General features: G+C 40.4%; 1 protein-coding gene across 2 annotated transcripts in view; it reads right to left on the reverse strand.

The window, feature by feature from the left end:
- LOC126284458 (midasin) overlaps positions 1 to 23,647 on the reverse strand; it is a 481,989-nt gene that overhangs the window by 152,282 nt on the left and 306,060 nt on the right. For both annotated transcript variants that reach the window (XM_049983379.1, XM_049983380.1), the window contains 6 exons: positions 22,114 to 22,404; positions 20,186 to 20,395; positions 13,963 to 14,093; positions 12,351 to 12,510; positions 10,353 to 10,513; positions 111 to 296 (listed from right to left, as the gene is read on the reverse strand). In XM_049983379.1, the coding sequence (XP_049839336.1) occupies positions 111 to 296; positions 10,353 to 10,513; positions 12,351 to 12,510; positions 13,963 to 14,093; positions 20,186 to 20,395; positions 22,114 to 22,404 (1,139 nt within the window). The remainder of the gene's footprint in view (positions 1 to 110; positions 297 to 10,352; positions 10,514 to 12,350; positions 12,511 to 13,962; positions 14,094 to 20,185; positions 20,396 to 22,113; positions 22,405 to 23,647) is intronic.

Genomic DNA, 23,647 nt, shown 5'->3' on the forward strand with positions numbered 1-23,647 from the left:
ATTACAATAATAACAATAACAATACCAGCACCACAATATTTTTCAAATTTGGTAAATATAACAGGTTGTTAATAGAAACAAAGATAAGGCTAAAGGAAATTGTGACTCACTTGTGTACATAAAGAGCTTCTTTCTCCTTCTCACGAAGCCGTTTTTCATCATCCTGTTTCTTCCAAATAGACACGACATATTTCAGATGGTTATGTAAATGTGCCCATACTTTCCTGCAGTTATCATTGTAGTTACCCATAACAGACATCAGACATCCGAGATCATGCAAGCTAGCCATGCATTGCCTGTAATGGTATTTACAAGTAGAAGTACACTTAGTATATAATTAAAATAACTGAATCAGGCACAATAATATCAATTAGAACAAGTTGATTCTTTGCCTTTAAATTAACTAATGATGGTGATAATAATAACTACAATAACATTTCAACAAAGTAGGTATAAAACTGCCTTAATTACACGAAAAGCTCACAACAAATAAACTGACTGAACTCTGACGTGAAGCAATCCATATACTGACGACTACATACCTGCTACATTTGGAATTAGTTGACCTGTTTAGTAAATTGCAATTTGTTCACAACATGAAAGATAATAAACAAGTAGAAAAGTGACTTCTCAAATAACCCCAAAATATTTTATTTTGTGAAGTTCTCTCTCATGACTGATTCATAAGACAAATAAATATTTCAGTAAGGACACCGGAGCTATAATGAAACAGGGACAAAGTTGCTTACAATTTATGCCACAGGAGAAGCCTTTTTTCTTTATTTTCTTCCACAGATATATGCTATACGATAAGCAATCTCTAGTAAAACAACAACTGCAGTTGCAGTCCTCTGTACCTTCCCACATTTAATACAGATATAAATTACTTAAACATATGGGAGTAGAACATGACAATGAGTTCAAAGAGTGATAAAAATCAATTATGACTAACCACGAGCAATGCATAAAATCGTGTAAGAGACTACGACTGATGGGTGAGGCATCTATAGAAACGGCACTGTTATTTCAAGCACCCACCCAGCACATTTGACTACATGTTAACGTTAAGTCAAACTGTTACCCATCAGATCTCACTTATTATTGTCAAGGACTGAACAGCTTAGGTATACCTAAAGATATAGCACAGCTGTTACTCATCACTCATGAAGTGATAAATGTACTTCCAAATAATGTGTCTGCAATTTGCTGTGTACTACTCTTTGATTTTGAAATTATCTCGACATTTGATTGTATACACTGTCAATACTAGGCATTGCCATCAGACAACAATTTTATTCCTATGTTGCTTCCTCAGTCAAAAATCTTTGAACATAATTTATCTTCAACTGCCACGTTTGAGTTCCTCAGTGCAAGAGGATGGAATGACGCAACACAGAAAACCACGTCTCCCAATTCACTCAGCCAATAAAAAATGAGGTGTCATATACAGAGGTACTATAGATGATTCATTTGTTTTCAAAGTTCTATATTTTCCAAAGTATTACACTTACAAAGACAAAAGACTGCTACTCACCATATAGAGGAGCTGATGAGTTGCAAACTTGCACGACAAAAAGACAGCTAAATAAATGCTGCCCCCACCGTTTTCTACTTTTCTCCTTTTCCACTGCCCTCCCAACACACCCCCTGACTGCACTTAGTGGCACTACCGTTCCCACCAAGTTCCTGCATGCTCCCACAAACAGCACTACACCCTTCACCACTCCTATCCTGCTATCAACCACCACCACCACCCAGATTGCTTCTCAAATCAGGTGCAGTCGCTCACAGTCTGGTCTTGGTGGCCACCACGAAAGTGTGTGCGTTTTCTACACTAGAAGAAAGCCTTTTGTTCAGTAGTCTTCTTGTAGTGCCTGTCTGTGACTCTGTATGGCGAGTAGCAATCTATCATTTTCATAATATTGTTATTATTCCATTGTGGATTTTCCGCTGTTTGACACGTACAAATATGATTGAAGCACGAACAGAATAGTAAACACACTCAGTTTGCAGTATGTCCACCAGCTGGTGTTATGAGTGCAAGTCTTGACAAAATGTTGACAAAGCAAAAAAGAGATTTTTTTGTTTTGGAATATGTGAGATGTTATTTCATGCACCCACCCAGCACATTTGACTACATGTTATCTGTTACAACAGTGCAGTGTACACGCAGAAGGAATTACAGAACCAAACTGCCACGTGAACAGAGCATCGCGTGTCGGTATCGACAATTTATGGTCACTGTTTAGAGAAGGTGAGGGAAAGGTTCATACACAGTCCAAAAAAATCAATGGTTCACACAAGACACAAACTTAGGATACTGCAACAATTTGTGTGAAGATTTTTCGACAGTGGTTAAATTTCAAACCATAATGTCTGTAGCTTGTGCAATAACTAAAATCAGAAAATTATGGCTTTCAATTGTCATCACAATGCAGAAACCACTTGACATGGACATTTTGCCACAAGCTGATATTCAGCAATGAAGCAGCCTCCCATTTATCTGGAAAGGACGATCACCACAATGTGAGAATGTGGGGCACTGAATATCCTCATGAAATTGCAGAACACAACAAAATTCAACAAAGGTTAATGTTTTCTATGCTGTCCCACAGACAAAGCCATATGGAACATTTTTCTTCTGTGAGAAGACTTTGACAAATTCCTCTTACCTCGATGCACTGCTGTTATCACTGTTTCCACTACTGACTGCTGATTCCACGAATTTCAGATTCCAAGATGAGGCACATCTCACTGGGGCATTGATGTTCAACCCAATCCAACATTCGCATCGCTGGATTGGACATAGCGGTGAGGATGATGTGGCTCTGTTTCCTCATCTGTCACCCCCCCCCCCCCCCACCACCACCACCACCCCCCACCCGGTTGCTTGACCTAATGCTTTGTGACTTTTTTCTTTGGGAGTACATTAAGGACTGTATTTACATACCCCACACTGCCATGAACACCGTAACAGCCCAGACAATGTATCAGTGCTGCTCTGATATGACAGGATGTTGTAACATGACGTATGGAATGAAATTGACTACCGCTCAGTGTGTCACACGATGAGAGCATCACTTGTAGAACATTTGTAGAGTGCAGTATGCAAATTTGGTAAGTTTACAGTTCTATTCATGTATTAATTATATCTGCACATGTAACACTTTGGAAAATACAGAGCTTTGAAAATGATTTAGTAGCCCTTCCTATCCCTCAAAAATCCACTTTTACAATAGGTTAAGGTGCAATACTATAGTAATCATATAGCTGTATAGCATCAGATTACAATGTGAAAGCTGTCTGTTTAAACTGCATAGTTCTGGGTACTAGTTTCTGCTAGACAGTAGCAACAATGTCTTCAAAGAAAGCTTCAACTGATGAAGAACAACAAAATAATAAATCAGTTCTGAATAGCATTGACATGACTTCTAGATGAGCAAAAGGAATAGGCAATGAGCTAATATTCATCCCTCCCCCCCCCCCCCAAAAAAGCTTTTCCCATCATTGCAGAGACGTACACTCCAAATCAAGGAAACACTGGCATGCCTTACATTCCCACCACACTTCAAGCATGATGCATCAGCACTTCTGACAGTGCACCATCTGTGCTTGTCTGCCACCAGAATTAACATCCACTGTGGAAACACATAGTTCACAACAAGAGTGCTGAGTTTCCACAAATTTCAAAAACTGTTTTGCATGAGATTTTCAGAAAGTGCAGAAATGTTCAGAAATTGTACTCCCATTGAATTCCAAAAATGCTTATTGGTGTCCATAAAACAAAGCAACTTGGCAGTGTTTTGACATTTCTTACCCAATGCAGTGATGAGGGAGATGAATTCTTCTAAAAAAACAAAAAAAAATTGTAAACAGTAATGGTACTAGGGTTTATCATGCCAGTCCAGAATCAAAACATTCCATCAATGGAGTGGAGGCACCTACAATACCCAAAAAAACAAAAATGCAAGACAACATTGTCAGCACAAAATATCACTTGTACTTTTTTGCTTCCCAGAGGTGAAACCGACAATGTGGTATGACACTGCCAAAAAAACATGGCATGCTCAGCCAAGCACTGTGTTGCTTCGTGACAACACAAGCCCCCGTTTTTCTGGCGTCACTCATAACATTATTCAACGGTTTGACCGAGAGCAGTTCAACCACCTGCTATACAGCCTCCATTACGCACCTTGTGGCTACCACTTGTTCTTCAGCTTTAAGTGTGCTTTCCGAGGAAGCTTTTTTGATTGTGACGAGGATGCAAGAAACGATGTTCAGCTGTGGCTGTCTTCACTATCGGCATCTTTCCATGAAAAGCGCATAGAAAAGTTGTTTTCTCATTACGTCAAATGTCAACAAAGGTGATATGCCTCATATATACAGAATGCATACTTAGGCAACATCAAATTTTTTTAATTTTTTTTTATTTGCACCTTGCTTCCATAGGCAACATTTTTTTCCATGTTATGTATGTACACATTTCCTTTACAATTGTAGTATGCAAAGTTTTTATGACAAACACTCACAGGCTCTTTCACAGTATTAAGTTGGTGCATAAGTGCATGGCCCTTTTGCTTTGCATGTTGGTACTTAGGTTGTGATGGATTTATTTATCAGTCATAATTTTTAATTTGTAGTTCACTGTGGTTATTTGAGTTGTCATTTTGTCATTTGGAGATAGTGAGTGGGGCTGTGGGTGCTAGAAAATGGAATGCCAACTGGGGACATCAGAACATTTCCAACATATTCTTCTGGTTGAATTCAATATAGGGGTGACAGCACCAGAGGCAGCCACAAACATTAGTGCAATATACGAGGATAATTTTGTTGGACAGAGCATGGCAAGAAAACAGTCTTCTCATTTTAAGGAGGACAATATTGACATTAGTGACTCCACATTCAGGAAGACCTTCAAGGTTTGATGAAGATCGTTTAAGCATATCGATCCACAATTGTCCACGTCAGTGCACTGTTTGAGAACTGGCATGCTACACGCCAAAGTCACAAAAATCAGCAAGTGGCCTTGCATGCATCTCATTCTTGCTTGTCATCACTTGGCTCTTGAACAACACTAGTCATTTCAAATCCTGTATCATTACTGGTGACTAGAAATGGTATCCTTCTGTTAATCTGTGGAAAATTAAGGAAAGGTCAAGCCCAAACAAAGCAGCAACGTCCTGTACAAAGACCTGTGCAAATACACAAGTTTTTGTGCCTTTTAAGGGGAATTCTTCCGAAATTGTGACTCACTCTGCTTAAGCGTATTAGATACTATGGTTCTACTAGAAGAAAGACACTATTCACATATCCATCAAAAGATATTTTAAAGTTCTTGTGCAGATGGAAAATATCATCATGGTAAAGCCCTGTGTCAACAGTTTCTGCGGCGACACAGTTAATAAACAAAAAATTTGGATCACACATGTGTAGAAATTTCTATTGTATGGTGCTGCAAAGATCATGTGATGCATATCTTTTCTAAATGATTCTTCATTACATGAAATTTTTCAATTGTATTACACACAGAGCAACTGACATGTCATGGCAGGGACAGTGAACTAGTGGAGTTAGCACACTTTCTCCTCTACTTGCCGTGCTAACTGCATGGATTGTCATTTTTATACTGATAATCCTGCACTGACTGGTTATTGAGCCTTTCTCTCTGTATCATCATAATGGTGTGGTACTCCTATTTTTAAAGGAGTTAGTACTGTGTGTGATACCAAATGATGTACCCACATTCTTCTTGGTGGCACAGCAGCTATTACATCCACATCTTGAGAATTTTTCTTATTTTTGTACTGCTGAATTTTCAGTGCCCTCATGGTACATTCACCAAGTTTTCATTCTTGTGTTAGGGTACCACTTGTGGGGTACACGTATTCACAGCTGTATGTGGTATGCACAGCATTATTTGTATAATCTATAAATACCATCAAATGGGTCATCAGCTACGTGCAGACTAGTTTTCTTAAAACAAACAGTTTCCTTTTTTATCTGGTAAATCTCCGTCCCAAAAATGCCTGATCCCCAGTGTAGAAGTGTGGGGTGGTGACATTACTACATTATTATTAGTGTAAGTGGCATATGGCGAAGAGGTTATCTACAAGATTATGGTGGAAAAAATGATTGATAAGGTAACCTGAATCCACCCAGCTTTCGCTCTCATACAACAAAGTTGGTCGAAAGATTGAACAGTGCACAGATAACTTAGTCTCGGTACTGACTTCCTTCTTGCAGAAGAGAGTAGTTCGTAGCTGAGAGCTCACTGCATTAGCTTTGCTACACATCGCTTCCAGTTCTTTCACTGTGAGAATATGCATCCTAAGTACTTGAAACCGTCCACCTGTTCTAACTTTTTTCCTCCTATTTGGCACTCAATATGTTTAGGAGATGATAATCTTCATGCCATAGTCCTTACATTTCTGATCTAGCTCTGAGATATTACTTTGCAAACTTTCAATTGAATCTGCCATCACAACTAAGTCATCCGCATAGCGAGACTGCTTATTGTGTGTCCACACATCTTAATCTCACCCATCCAGTCTATTGTTTTCAACATATGATCCATAAATAATATGAACAACAGTAGAGATAGGTTGCAGCCTTGTCTTACCCCTGAAACTACTCTGAACCCTGAACTCAGTTTACCGTCAACTAACTGCCACCTGACTATCTATGTAAAGATCTTTAATTGCTTGCAAAAGTTTGCCTCCTATGCCATAATCTCTTAGAACAGACAATAACTTCCTCCTTGGAACCCAGTCATATGTCTTTTCTAGATCTATAAAGCATAGATACAATTCCCTGTTCCACTCGTAACACTTCTCCATGATTTGCCGTAAGCTAAAGATCTGGTCCTGACAACCTCAAAGAGGCCTAAACCCACACTGATTTTCATCCAATTTGTCCTCAACTAATACTCGCACTTTCCTTTCAACAACACCTGAGAAGATTTTACCTACAATGCTGATTAAAGAGATACCTCTGTAGTTGTTACAATCTGTTCTGTTTCCATGTTTAAAGATTGGTGTGATTACTGCTTTTGTCCAGTCTGATGGAACCTGTCCCGACTCCCAGGCCATTTAAATTATCATGTGTAGCCATTTAAGACCTGACATTCCACAGTATTTGATGAGTTCCGACTTCATTTCATCCACCCCAGCTGCTTTATTGCACTGCAATCTATTGACCATTTTCTCCACTTCCTCAAATGTTATCCTATCTCATTCTACCTTGAAATCTGAAACATTATTGATCGTATTTTCACCTACATTGAGCAACTCTTCAAAATATTCCCTCCATCTGCCCAAGGCATCAACAGGATTCACCAGCAGTTTTCCTGACCTGTCCATAATACCTGTCATTTCCTTCTTACCTCCCTTTCGAAGACTGCTAATTACACTCCAGAATGGTTTTCCAGCAGCTTGACCCAAAGTCTCCAAACTGTTTCCAAAGTCTTCCCACAATTTTTTCTTGATGCTGCAATTATCTGTTTGGCTTTGTTTCTTTCTTCAACATAACTTTCTCTGTCTACCTGAGTTCTAGTATGTAGCCATTTTTGATATGCCTTCTTTTTCCTTTTACAGGCTACCTTGACTGTGTCATTCCACCAAGCTGTTTGCTTCATCCTGCCTTTACACACTACTGTTCCAAGACCTTCTTTAGCCACTTCTAGTAGTGTGTCCCTTTACCTTGTCCATTCCTTTTCCAATGACTGTAATTGACTACATTCAACTAACTGTTATGTACTTGTGCCTGATTTCCTTATCCTCCAACATATGGACCTGACCTCCTGAACTTTCGGCCTCACAATACCAATTTCACTGCAGATGAAATAGTGATCAGTGTCATCAAAGAATCCACACGTGTGTCCCTCACAGCCTTCCTGAATTCCTGATCTGTTATTATATAGTCAATGACAGATCTGGTTCCCCTGCCTTCCCAAGTATACCGGTGAATGTTCTTATGTTTAAAAAAGGAGTTTGTGATTACTAAGCCCATACTGGCACAGAAATCCAAGACTTCTTCCCTGTTCCTGTTGGCCTCCATATCCTCTCCAAATCTACCCATAACCTTTTCACACCCTTCTGTTCGATTTCCAATCCTGGCATTAAAATCACCCATGAGCAGAACACTGTCCTTGTCCTTTACTCTAACAACTACATCACTGAGTGCGTCATAAAAACTATCCATCTTATCTCGATCTGTCCCTTCACAGTGCGAACATACTGACACAATCCTAATTTTCTTGCTAGACACTGTCAAATCTATCCACATCAGTCGTTCGTTGGGTTCCATTTCTTTCCTGATGTAAAGCCCTACACCCCCTGTGCTATTCCTTCTTTGACTCCTGACAGCAGCTTTGACTCCTGACAGATAGACCTTGGGAACTTCCTCTTCTTTCTCATCCCTTACCCAAATGTCACTAACAGCTGAAACGTCCAACCCCATCTTACTTGCAGCCTCTGCCAGCTTTACGTTCTTCCCAGAGTAGCCCCCATTGATATTAATAGCTCCCCACCTTGTTATCATTCGTTTGCCAAGTCGTGTCTTAGAAGTCCCTGATTTGTCAATTAGAGGTGGGACTCTGTCACCTCCAAAGGTCTGAGGCATTTAGCTCTGATTGTTGCCAGCATCATATTTAATACCAGGGAAGCAGGTTGCTAGCCTTACTTGCCCCGGGTCCCATTGAGTTTTACCCGTAACGGCTGAGGGGCTAACCGGTGGATTTGGTAGTCTTTGCCGTCTGAGCACAAAGGTGACCATGACTCAGAAGATGTCCGTGATGCCCAGCCTTTTTCCAAAGTAACTGGTATCCCGACTGTCAGGACCACTTAGTTGGCCACTCATACATTCCCCGTGGTTCATGAACTAGGACATGACAACAGGAACCCACACCATGAACCACCAAGATATCTTCTTGATGCAGAAAAACTCCTTTCACCCTCAGCAGGCCTGTGAGACAGACTTAGAGCTGCTTTCACCACTTTACTTATCTGGGGATATTTTGGCTCTCCTGTCACGCATTTCATACTGAAGAATTGGCTCCAATAACTGCCACTTGGAGTTTGTGTTATACTTGAACTTATGCTGGTTTCCAACTGGAGAAGTTTCCATTTGCCCACTAGCTGATTGCAATCAATATCCTGCAGTAATGCTTTTGTGATTTTAACAATATCACTGGTATTTTCTGCTGACGTTCTGTTACATGAATGAAGACATCAAATATGCTGTAGATTGCTTGGCCCTGTGAGGATAGCTTTAAGAATAACACATTTACAAGGCTCAGTAAAATACATCCTAAACTATATAAAGAACTTAAGGCAGTCCGTTTCAGATGCCTACTGAGTAGCCTCTAGTCAGTAAAATACCTCCTAAACTGTGTCAAGAACTTAGGGCAGTGCGCTTCAGATGCCCACTGGGTAACCTCTGCTAAAACACCATCATCACAAAACATGTCTTCTAGAGGTAGTGAACTGAATTCCTGAAAAATGTCTTCTAATAGTTCACAAGCTTTTAATAGTAATGGTTTTCATATTCTTCCTATCAATACCTGAACAAGTCCCTATATTTCACTGTGAAGCAACTGTATCAATGGCTCCATTTCCTGGAACGTTCCAATGAAGTGGGTAAAAATGTGTGCAGTGAACAAACAAATGTGCTCTCTCTCTCTCTCTCTCTCTCTCTCTCTCTCTCTCTCTCTCTCTCTCTCTCTCTCTCACACACACACACACACGAGCGCGCGTGAGCAAAAGTAACTCAAAGAAAAGAAAGTGACTACAAGCAATAAAAGTGACTTGTTGGAAAACTGCTGCCAAACATATGAACAGACCCTTTATTTAAATGAAATAATTATGGTTATGTAAATTATTAAATAAAAGGTAAGACAGGCTATACAAAAATACTGCAATTTTTTCGGGATGCATGGAAAAAGCAACTTACAATACAGTCTAGTAGACCAACATATTTGTTCCTATTATACAGTATGTCACTGATTCTGACTGGTATATTCTGTGTCATTTCACACTTAGGAAAAATGCATACTGAATATTATTAACTAGTCATCACAGTGCCTGCTACAAATAAACTACATGGTAGCAGCATGATAAGTAACATTTAATTTGTGTGCACTCTATATACTCATGTGAAGTGTTGAATCAGAGTATCTGCATGTCTTTTCTTTCTTTCTTAAGCTTAATCATTTAATGTTAGTTTCCCACAAAAAAAGTGGCTTAATGAAAACCCTGTGAGTGCAGTATTTAAAGGCAGATCTAACTTTTCAAAAACTTGACAATCATTTCACATAGTAATTTAGTCAAAAGTGTGTATGCACTGCAAATACTCACTGAAAACTCCAATCACTTCCTGAGCTTGACTTCAATACAATTTCATTGACTGTTTGATAAACAGTACCAATAGAAGGGTAACAAAGCAGTTTCCAAGTATCATCATTTGGTTCAGTAAGTTTATGGATCACACTGCACTGTACTTCAATGGCATATGAAACCTGTGTCACAAATGAAGAGTAACAACACCTAACGAAATATAAAAATGAGATTGTAAACAAGAGCAAATAAGCAACAATATAAAGCATCAAGGCACAAACAATACAAAGAATAGAATAAATGAAAAGAGTCATATTAACTTCACAATCAACATTTCTTGTATCTTAAGGAGCACTAAGAAAAGCTATATGCTCTGCCAATTATTTGACACCTCTACCTATAAATGTTGCCAGAGTGATCCCATCCCAGACATCCAACATAACCTCCAATCCAAAATGCTTCAAGCTTTAGGCTCTTCCCAGAACCTCACCCCTATGACACACCCACCTGCTACATGCTCCAACAACCCTGGACGCCCGATTGTGACTGGCTATTGTGGCCCCACTGAAAGAATTTTTGGCCCTCACTGGCCAACACCTCCAAACAACTACCTTCTATGTCAAAGGTTGCATCCACTTTCTCCACCAAGTCTTCACCCCTCTACCTTCTGGAGCCCTACACATTACTGCTCATGCCGCCTCTCAACACACCAACATCCATCGCCCCCACAGTCCTATCCCTACTGAACACTACCATTCCCATTGTCCTTCAGACTCCAAACCCACTACCTCATTCCTCATATACCTTACCAACTTTATTCTAACACACAACTCCTTCTCCTTTGAAGGGTAAGTACACAAACAAATCTGCAGCATGACCATGAGCATCTGCATTTGCATGGCGGCCTCCTATGCCAACTGTTTATGGACCACCTGCAGAAGACCTTCCTAGCCTCCCAAAACGCCAAACCCCTAGCTGGTTCAAGTTCGCTGATATCTTCATGATCTGAACTCAGGACCGTGACATGTTGTCTTCATTCCTACACAACCTCAACACCTTCTCTCCCATCCACTTCACGTGGTACTCCCTAACCCAGTGTGCCACCATCCAGCATGTTGGCCACCTCCTCCCTGATGGCTCCACTCACACCTCTGTCCATATTAAACCCACGAACCACCAACAGCACCTGCATTTCGACTACTGTAATCCATTCCACACCAAAAACTCGCTCCCATACAGCCTGACCAACCAGTGATGCTGTATCTGCAGTACGAGAATGCATTTGCCAAGCACGCTGACAGTCTCACGAAGGCTTTCCAAGAGAGGCAGTATTCCCCTGACCTAGTCTCCAAACAGATCTGCTATGCCACTTCTTCTCACACCCCCAATCCTCTCACCATCTCTAAGTACCAGCCACAAAGGAATGCCCCCTTCCTCACCCAATACCACCTCGGACTGGAACATACATCCTTCGCCAGGGCTTTGGTTACCCGTCACCGTGCCCTGATACGAGGGATATCCTAACCGAGATACTGCTCACCCTTCCTAAAGTGGTATTCTGCCACCCAACCAACCTCCACATCATTCTAGTCCATCTATATGCCACGCATAATCCCAACCCCATGCCACAGAGATCATATCCCTCCCAATGCTGTGCTTATTAGCAGTGTAGTCCCTGCACCCACTTCCAGACTGCACTCTTCTCCTTCCCCCACCCATACAATACTATTCCTTCCCTTCCCAGTCCACTCCAGAGTGCAGCTTCTGTTCTACATGACAGTTGCATTTTGGTCTGAGCTGCCAGATATGGTGGTCACGTGTGTACGAGGTGTGTGCTTGCTTGCTTGCTTGTGTGAACGAATGTGTGTGTGTTTCTTTTTCTGATGATGGCTGTGGCAGAAAGCTGATGACTAATTGCCATTTAGTAGTGCCTGTCTGCAACTTAATGTGTCACCTTTATGGTAAGTAGTAATCTACCTTTCCCTTATGTACTTACATTATATCTAATTCTCAACATACCTGAGTAAGAGCAAAGAGAATAGGAGTCACAAGATCTGGGTAGTGGTCTCCATACATATTCTGAAGCCTGGCAGTAAATGCTTGCTGCGATTCTCGCATACCGAATGCCGTATCAATCACATCAACTGCCTCTCTTCTTATATTCAAAATGTCATACATTCTGGAATGGAAATGTAACCACTTTATCGAAGTATTCACCCATATACTCCCATTGCACAGTTGCTTCTTTGTGCTATGAGACAGAAATTTATATCTAACCATATCCCACATATTAGTGTACACAATAATAACAATAATAGTAACTTATAGTTTAGTTATAATGAGCATATTCTGTACCTTCTTCATAGTAGTCAAGATGCAGTGATGACGCATGACAAATGATGATGCTTTAGTCTCAAATCTAGTTATGACAGAATAAATAAAAATTGTCAACTGGGGACATGGATGATTTATTTTCTGAAATATTATCATTAGTTGCAAACCCACAACACATTTCCTTGCAAGAATAAAGATCATGAAGAACATGCCGTAACACATGTTATTGAGCCTTCATTTTCATATTTTGTGACCTCTTTACAACTCTTAAGACTGTATGATTATTATTACTATTTTATTATTATTATCATCATTATTATTACAACAAATTTTTTACTTTTTCTCTCAGGGACGCAAGTCCAGCAATGTGTGCAGGAGAGTTTTTGTCATACCTGTTACCTAGGAAAGAGATAGTGGCAGATGAAATCAGTAAATTACTATACAATTAAAGGAAGTGATTATGTCAAATATCTATTGGTAGAACACAGCAATGTCAGCCATCAATGACATATGAAGATACCTGGCGAGAGATTTACATCCTTAATATCACATAACTTTCCTGTCAGACTTTTTTTTTTCTATTAAGGGGGATTTTACCCATCTCTATACCTGACTCAGAATAAAAAATGTGACTTGGCAACTAGTTGTTTCAGTACAGCTACCCTTAGAACAACCTCTCACCGAATAATATTAACCAATCAGAGAATCAGCTTAGTCTGTTCACCATTGTCACATCACATTGCTACCTTATATGCCTGTTGCAAAAAGACAGTTTCAAACAATGCTACCAGTCAGTAAAATAACAAGTGTGATTTGTTTATATTGTTTACATTGTTTCTGTGAGGAATTTATGTGACAGAACATCTAACACAGGCTGTTAACAGACAGCATATGAATGTATCCATAACTGAAATGCTCAGTTGTTGCTACCACAGCCACATTGCATTCACAAGCAAATGTGGACAGACAATATTGGTCCCTCCAATGCTCATTTGCCAATCACTTTGTTATTTTGATTGAAGCATAGAACTTATTTTCACCCTTCTTGCTCTATTCACACATTGAATCTGCAGCTTAATGTATCTTTTAACAGTGTATGTTTCTTTTCTCATAGAATTTAAAATCTCACAAGTTCCTTCTTTTAAGGTTTTTTGTTTTGTTTATTGTAACTTTTGGTATCTTTTTACACATATCCAAAAACTCACTAATTTTATGAATATTTTACTTCAGCCTCTTCCTTGTACCACTAAACCAACTGCACGCCTACATTTAAACTAAGTTTACGAATACTAATTACCTGTTTTCTGGGATTCCCTGTGTCGTACCATTCTGGGTCTCTTTATGCAGTAATTTGTGGGTGACTGCTGACAGTTGCTTACTAAGTTCTCCCATTTTTCCATGAAGGTTCAACTTGTAGTTTTCGATTTCCTGTGCACAAAATATCAAATAAGTAAATAAAACTCCATTTGTTATTGGACAACTTCTAGCAAGTATTTTGAGATTAAGGATCAGCACGAGTTGGTCTCATAATTCACAGCTCTCTTTGTGAAACTAGCACATACTCTTAATGATAGCAACATTTCATTCAGTACAAAATGTTAAACCCAGGATTTGTTTTAGAGTTGTTAGTTCACATGCATGGACATTGAGACCCCACCCCTTTACAAAAAGGACAAAAACTGACAATGTCTCTTCAAAAACTTTCTTGCTACTGTAACTTATTATTAAAAATTTACTTAACCATGAAAAATTAAGAGAGGGTTAGTCTACAATCTGTAAATTATTTATAACAACAAAATGGAGTTTCTTTTGAAAGATATAACCTAAAAGTACTTGGAAATGATGGTATTTCACACCACGGACTATGTTAGACATAAGACAAAAATTCTCTTCTCTTGCAAACATAACCTACACAAATGTAAATGATAGACGAGCACGAGAGAAAAATAAATGAATAAAAATAGACGTGAGGAAAGGGTTGTACAGCCTCCAGCAGGGCTTTTGATAGTTGTTAGGCACAATCTGGAGAACTTTACTGGTAAACTAAATCTGAATGGAAGTACACAGCACTTATCGTATGTCAAATGATTGACAGTTTCAAATCAATGTTTTTTGAAGAGAGATTACCTTAGTACCAAAAAGGCAAGCATTCTTCACTAGTACATACAAAGAACTTCTTGTTGATCAGTATGAATACTGATTCCTCCTCTTTGATTTTACAACCTGATTCCTCCCCTTTGATTAGATCCAGCAATCCAATGAGTCAGGAAACAAAGCTAGAAAATAGTCACAAAAGATATTTTTGCTCGTATGTCATTACTTAAAATTTAACCCTGAAAATTACAAATCTGGGCTAGGGGAAAAAAGAAAACTTGTTTGTTATTAAAAAAATTAAACACCAAAAATGTCACTTTCAAAGTAGAGAAACAGGACATACACTTTCAAAGTGCTTATCCACCGAGACAAATGGTGAAGTACTGGTGATGTGCAGCAGGAGCACGAGCTGTGCTTGTCGGAACTGGGGATGGATGTTGGGCAGGGACATTACAAAGTCATGCTTATTTTGTGAACCAACAACAACAAACAAACAAACAAACTTAAAATTAAACAGTGCACAGTTGAATGTACACTTCAAAAAGATGACAATGACTATTGCAAAAATCAAGGTTCTGACATTTAAATGGTTGCTCTTTATGTGGACAACATGCTAATTTTCAGCAGCAAACAAGGAGAGAATGATCTCCTCAAAAACAATCTACCAGAAATCTTCAAGCTCAATGAAGCTACTAACTGTTTACATACCCAAACTTATTAGGAAGCAGAGAACATTGTCTGTGGATGGAGCATGCACTATGTACAGCAAATTCTCAACAGATTCAATAAAAGAAAAGAAAAAGAAAAAGTTACCTGATCTACACCAGTGGACGATAACCTGGTGCTCACTCTCGATATGAGTCCAAAAACAGAATACAAACAAGAAGTTATGAAGAACATACCCTATCATGAAGCAATAGGAAGCTTAATCTTGGTTCATCTAGCAACAAGGTCTGAGCTCATTTACTTGATATGAACTGTCAACTACTACTGTAATAATCCAGGGATACCCTGGTGGCAGTCAGAAGGATCTATGGATACCCAAAAGGTACCAAGAGTATGAAGCTACTGCTTTCTAAAGCAGAGAACTGCCACATAATAGGTTACTGTGATGCAGATTGGGCTGGAGATTCTAAGGATATACAGTCAACAACTGAATATCTTTTAAATATCAAGAAGCAGTGATGTCCTGGCAGAGAAAGAAATAATTAACATTAGCCATATCCACAACTGATGCACAACATATGGCCCTGGCCTCAGCACGTCAGAAGGCTCTGCTGCTTAGAAGGCTAAGACACAGTGAACTACCTCCAAACCCAATAAGAAATACCTAACGAAACTACCGTCTGACAAGAATGAGCAACTGACCTGTCTAAGGCTAGTGGCTTTCAGAGCCAAACCAAACATATAGTTACAAGATACTACTTTTAGGCAGGATAAAATGTATGGTAGATTACGAAAAAAGGGAAGATGAATACAAAGTGGAACTACTTGTACAAACAAAAAGAGAAAGTAAGATGATAGAGAAGATTTCGAAATGCAACGGAGACAATAACAAACGTAATTGTTGGGTTCAAATTAATGATGATGTAAATAAAATACACTCCTGGAAATGGAAAAAAGAACACATTGTGTCAGACCCACCATACTTGCTCCGGACACTGCGAGAGGGCTGTACAAGCAATGATCACACGCACGGCACAGCGGACACACCAGGAACCGCGGTGTTGGCCGTCGAATGGCGCTAGCTGCGCAGCATTTGTGCACCGCCGCCGTCAGTGTCAGCCAGTTTGCCGTGGCATACGGAGCTCCATCGCAGTCTTTAACACTGGTAGCATGCTGCGACAGCGTGGACGTGAACCGTATGTGCAGTTGACGGTCTTTGAGCGAGGGCGTATAGTGGGCATGCAGGAGGCCGGGTGGACGTACAGCCGAATTGCTCAACACGTGGGGCGTGAGGTCTCCACAGTACATCGATGTTGTCGCCAGTGGTCGGCGGAAGGTGCACGTGCCCGTCGACCTGGGACCGGACCGCAGCGACGCACCGATACACGCCAAGACCGTAGGATCCTATGCAGTGCCGTAGGGGACCGCACCGCCACTTCCCAGCAAATTAGGGACACTGGTCCTCCGGGGATATCGGCGAGGACCATTTGCAACCGTCTCCATGAAGCTGGGCTACGGTCCCGCACACCGTTAGGCCGTCTTCCGCTCACGCCCCAACATCGTGCAGCCCGCCTCCAGTGGTGTCGCAACAGGCGTGAATGGATGGAAGAATGGAGACGTGTTGTCTTCAGCGATGAGAGTCGCTTCTGCCTTGGTGCCAATGATGGTCGTATGCGTGTTTGGCGCAGTGCAGGTGAGGCCACAATCAGGACTGCATACGACCGAGGCACACAGGGCCAACACCCGCCATCATGGTGTGGCGAACGATCTCCTACACTGGCCGTACACCTCTGGTGATCGTCGAGGGGACACTGAATAGTGCACGGTACATCCAAACCGTCATCGAACCCATCGTTCTACTATTCCTAGACCGGCAAGGGAACATTGCTGTTCCAACAGGACAATGCACGTCCGCATGTATCCCGTGCCACCCAACGTGCTCTAGAAGGTGTAAGTCAACTACCCTGGCCAGCAAGATCTCCGGATCTGTCCCCCATTGAGCATGTTTGGGACTGGATGAAGCGTCGTCTCACGCGGTCTGCACGTCCAGCATGAACGCTGGTCCAACTGAGGCACCAGGTGGAAATGGCATGGCAAGCCGTTCCACAGGACTACATCCAGCATCTCTACGATCGTCTCGATGGGAGAATAGCAGCCTGCATTGCTGCGAAAGCTGGATATACACTGTACTAGTGCCGACATTGTGCATGCTCTGTTGCCTGTGTCTATGTGCCTGTGGTTCTGTCAGTGTGATCATGTGATGTATCTGACCCCAAGAATGTGTCAATAAAGTTTCCCCTTCCTGGGACAATGAATTCACGGTGTTCTTATTTCTATTTCCAGGAGTGTAGAAAGAAACTTCCATATGGGAAAAATATATTAAAAACAAAGATTCCAAGACTTACCAAGCGGGAAAGCGCCGGTAAATAGGCACAATGAATAAAACACACAAACACACACACAGAATTTCGAGCTTTCGCAACCGGTGGCTGCTTCGTCAGGAAAGAGGGAGGGAAAAGGAAAGATGAAAGGATGTGGGTTTTAAGGGAGAGGGTAAGGAGTCATTCCAATCCCGGGAGCGGAAAGACTTACCTTAGGGGGAAAAAAGGATAGGTATATACTCGCGCGCGCGCACGCACACACACACATCCATCCATACATTGGAATGACTACTTACCCTCTCCCTTAAAACGCACATCCTTTCATCTTTCCTTTTCCTTCCCTCTTTCCTGACGAAACAGCCACCAGTTGCGAAAGCTCGAAATTCTGTGTGTGTGTTTGTGTGTTTTATTCATTGTGCCTATATACCGGCGCTTTCCCGCTTGGTAAGTCTTGGATCTTTGTTTTTAATATATTTTTCCCATGTGGAAGTTTCTTTCTATTTTATTTACATCATCATTAATTTGAACCCAACAATTACGTTTGTTAATGTCTCTGTTGCATTTCGAGATCTTCTCTATCATCTTACTTTCTCTTTTTGTTTGTACAAGTAGTTCCACTTTGTATTCATCTTCCCAAGATACTACTTTATAAGAGATGAAACAGAGTCAGCCCAATCACTGTTGGAAATTTACCTCCAGGCTGAAAGGTGCCAGACATGATGACAAAACCGCTGAAAAAGCCTCATCACCACCTACTGCTACAAGATTTTGCAATTAAAATGTAGTTTCTTTTTGTTTTGTAATTTTTGCAGGTGCAATTCTACTGCAGATGTCAGAATTTAGAATCAGTGCCCCATCTATTAACAAGTCTTTTGCATTGGTACAATGTTCCTCCTGGTGTGTCGAGTTCCTTACTCCACATTCATTGTTATATATATATATATATATATATATATATATATATATATATATATATATATATATATATATATATAAAACAGAAAGAAACTTCCACATGGGAAAAATATATTAAAAACAAAGATTCCAAGACTTACCAAGCGGGAAAGCGCCGGCAGACAGGCACATGAACAAAACACACAAACACACACACAGAATTACAAGCTTTCGCAACTGGCAGTTGCTTCGTCAGGAAAGAGGGAAGGAGAGGGAAAAATGAAAGGATGTGGGTTTTAAGGGAGAGGGTAAGGAGTCATTCCAATCCCGGGAGCGGAAAGACTTCCCTTAGGGGAAAAAAAGGACAGGTGTACACTCGCACACACACACACATATCCATCCGCACATACACAGACACAAGCAGACATATTTAAAGGCAAAGAGTTAAGGGCAGAGATGTCATTCGAGGCGGAAGTACAGAGGCAAAGAAGTTGTTGAAAGACAGGTGAGGTATGAGCGGCGGCAACTTGAAATTAGCGGAGGTTGAGGCCTGGCGGATATCGAGAAGAGAGGATATACTGAAGGGCGAGTTCCCATCTCCGGAGTTCGGATAGGTTGGTGTTGGTGGGAAGTATCCAGATAACTCGGACGGTGTAACACTGTGCCAAGATGTGCTGGCCGTTCATCAAGGCATGTTTAGCCACAGGGTGATCCTCATTACCAACAAACACTGTCTGCCTGTGTCCATTCATGCGAATGGACAGTTTGTTGCTGGTCATTCCCACATAGAAAGCATCACAGTGCAGGCAGGTCAGTTGGTAAATCACGTGGGTGCTTTCACATGTGGCTCTCCCTTTGATCGTGTACACCTTCCGGGTTACAGGACTGGAGTAGGTGGTGGTGGGAGGGTGCATAGGACAGGTTTTACACCGGGGGCGGTTGCAAGGGTAGGAGCCAGAGGGTAGGGGAGGTGGTTTGGGGATTTCATAGGGATGAACCAAGAGGTTACGAAGGTTAGGTGGACGGCGGAAAGACACTCTTGGTGGAGTGGGGAGGATTTCATGAAGGATGGATCTCATTTCGGGGCAGGATTTTAGGAAGTCGTATCCCTGCTGGAGAGCCACATTCAAGGTCTGATCCAGTCCCGGGAAGTATATATATATATATATATATATATATATATATATATATATATATATGTGGGGGGGGGGGGGGGGGCGCTCGCTCGCTCTAGTCATATGTTACCTGTAAAACTCTGTGAACAGTCTACCTAAGAACAATGGCACTGCAGAGCATTACTCTCTTCACCAGACATACACTTCACTTTCTTGCATTATACTTGTATTGTTTTGTGAACTATAGGAGGTATGCAGAATTCCTTACACATTACCCATTTATGTTTGATAGGAGTATCAATACAACATACTACATCTCCATACTTTCTTTAAAAAAAGTCTCAAATAATGCAGTACATTTTAGTCATACCTTCCTGAGAAGTGTGAAAGGCTTAGCATTCTGTGGCCTGGTGGATATTTGTTGTTCAAGTTTCGTGCATTTTTCGTTCAACATTGCCTTAAGAAGTCTTAAGGTACGAATGAAGGACGGCACCTCAGCATCTGGAATAACTTCCCAGTTTCGGCTCTGTAGTCTTGCTGTTATCTCAAACGCTTTGAGAAGACGTTCGACAAACTCCAACTGTAGACAAAGATTTTACAATGTTCAAATAAGAGTAAAAACATTTCTCTTTCATAAGAATATTACAAATGGACATTGTGGATGACAACTTTTGTGCAATCAAAATCAGAAACAACAAAAATGCATCACTCAGTTTCTGGACAATCAGAGCCCTTATAAATTCAAATATACAGTGTTTGTTTTCACATGTGAACTAATAGGCTTCATCTTCATCTCCCTAGATATCATACAGTAGTATTTACTAACACAGAACTAAGATGACACTTTTAAATGTGTGCTCAACGAAATACAAGTGGTGTACTGACTAAAATATTCTTGATCTGAAAAAGATGATAAAAAAAGAGGTTGCAGAACATAGTGACCAAGTTGTCAACAATTTTGGAGGTGATGCTCTTCTTATATTACATATCTTTGCAAGAACACAAGGAGCACAGGAAACAAAAGTCACAAAGTGAAGTAGAACTAAATTTCCTGCTGGTCTCTACAGTGATTGCTATAAATGCTGACAGCTGTAAATGGTCACTACAATCCTTAAAGCCAACGTAAATATACCAGTAGAATATGAAGAGACATCCTGGGAAAGCAGGAAACTGTCTTAGTGTGATACGTGGCCTGACACACTGTCTGATTTGTTCCACTGATTCTGGGTGTGGCCACAAAGAGGTTCGTGAAATGAAGAAAGGCAAAGAGACAGCACAACAAAATAGTCTTTCCAGTTACTGAGAGATATTTTCCATTCAATATCATGTCAAATGTTTAAAAGTCTATGATGCAAATTTGTGAAAACAGACATAGATCAGTCCATATTACTAGAATTATTTTTGAAGAAGAAACTCATAAAAAATGAAAGAAAATATATTTGCAGTTATAGCTTTCATACATACAATAAATTAACTGTTATGAATTGTAAGTATTCTTCCTTTATTTAACTCCTCTAACATTAGGCAAATATTATTTACTGAATATTGGAGCATTTTCCCCCCCATTAAGTTACTAATAAACTGTTAATAAAAGCACTATTAATGACATGAGTGAAGATAAAATGTCTGCATATTTCATTTGAAGGAAGTTGTGCTTGAAACAATGTTAAGAGACTCTCCAACATTCTGACAACCTAATCATTTTTGTTCACAGTGTCTGAGCCCAGGTGGCAAGTACACATAATATCATCACTCACAGCACTTGACAAAGATGATCAGGTCACTTTCCAAGATATTACACATGAAACTAGAGTTGTCATTCTGACTCAATGCATAAAAGTATACCGTGTATCATAAAAAAATTACAACTCGGGAACTAACTCCTCAGCACACCTGCTCTCCTCTGTTCTAATGCTCAGCTCCAGACCAGGCTGTTCCAATGCCGACCCATCGGGCACGGGCATCCACCAACACTCTCCAGCTCGCCTGTGGGCCAATGCAGTTGGTGTAGGAAAGCCACCAGAAAGTTTGACTGCACACTTTCTGCACATGCGCAACCTGCTTGGCCACCACCAGCCATCCGAGCTCAGCAAACTGACTACAGCTGCGTGTGCTGCAGCCCAGCTGCAAGACCGCTTGCACGTCAGCTGTTTGCCCATCCCTGCCTGCCCCGTGCCTACCCGCCTACTCTCATCGTGCCAATGATGGCAACTTTCCTCCTTCCAATTTTTTTTATTTTAAATGAACACACACAAAAAATGAGACAAATGTATTCAAAAATACTACCACACACAATACCTCTTCCTTGGCGTAGGACAACTTCATCGTCCTCTTCCTAACAGGATCGACAAGACCAAGATGAGTAAATATTGACATCTGAAATTGGCCCATTGCAAACCAAAGTTGGCTTGCCATTGCAGTGATTCTGATATGCATAGCAGATTTTCCGTGACTGAGTTCCTGCTGTAATTGTTCGTGAAACTGCACTATGTCTTCAAAAGACTCACAAAGAGAAAGACATCCATTCAGGTTGTTTGTATAATTTCTATGAGGCTCCGCAATCCTCAGAAACTTTCTTGCGGTATCAATCTGAAATGAAAAAACCAATAAATATTATCAAGCCTGATTTACTTTCTTCCATGTTCTACAGTTAGAGTTAAACTTAATACTGATCAATATATAGTCACCTGGAGGCTTTTTTTTCTTCTTTTCTTTTTATATATTTCCCATAAATTTTGTACACAAAATTACTGCAAAATTTATTTGAAAAATAAAGAAATACCGAAGCACAACTATTAAAGCAAGCAAAAATATGTAGGGTTTTCTAGCCACTAAAGATCTGGTTTTTCAATGGCCATGAAATATCTCACCACAAACATAAAATAAAATAAAATATTACTGCATCTCAGAAGTGCTGTAACTAGATGTTTTGAATTGATCATAAAGGGCAACAGTATCACACAAATGTAATTAGACAGATGACAGTGTTTCAGTTCTCTGCAAATCCAACTTCTTAGGAAATTCTTTTGCTACTAAAATCCTTACAGGAATTTATTAAGATATTCATTGAGTAGTAGCAACTGATCTGATTTATGTTTGTTCAATTAAGTACAGAATTTGACTTTTATCAGGAATCTGTATCTACCAATACAATGGTTGCCCTTGGCTGACAACAAGTATGTTAATTGTAATTTATGCTAGCCATTAACTTGCTGCTGTTTCTAATGGTAGTACATGCCTTCTCCAAATCACCAGATTGCTACTACAACTGTGTAAATGTCCCTCTAAATCTGTTACAACCCTTCTGTTACATATACCTTCACTAAAGCTTTCTGGTACCAAGGTAACCAATCATCATCAATTTTTGCATCACTCCTTACCCACACACACACTTTTGGATCATTAATTATCCTGACAAAATTATTCAATTGAATAGATAAAAAATCTACTTCCAAAGCGATGGCACAACACACACATAAAAGACTGTTGTGACTGACAAGCTTTCGGAGACAGTGGCTGCTCCTTCAGACAGAAGGGTCAAAAGGGAAGGAAGAAGGGTGAAGGAAAAGGACTGGAGACACACACACACACACACACACACACACACACACACACACACACAAAAGCAGCATTAAGTTTAAATGTGTAACGGTCTTTCCGCTGTACCTGTCTGTAACTCAATGTGTCAACTTTCTGGTGAGCAGCTATCTATCCTTTTCATAATACTTCTGATCAGTGTTACTGAAGCATACATGTAACAATAAAAAGTACAAGCAAGTGCACTTGGCCTTAATTACTGTGCATAATTTATTGTATATATTCATCCTTGAAT

This window comes from Schistocerca gregaria, chromosome 8 (genome assembly GCF_023897955.1).
Source record: "Schistocerca gregaria isolate iqSchGreg1 chromosome 8, iqSchGreg1.2, whole genome shotgun sequence".
NCBI classification, from domain to species: domain Eukaryota; kingdom Metazoa; phylum Arthropoda; class Insecta; order Orthoptera; family Acrididae; genus Schistocerca; species Schistocerca gregaria.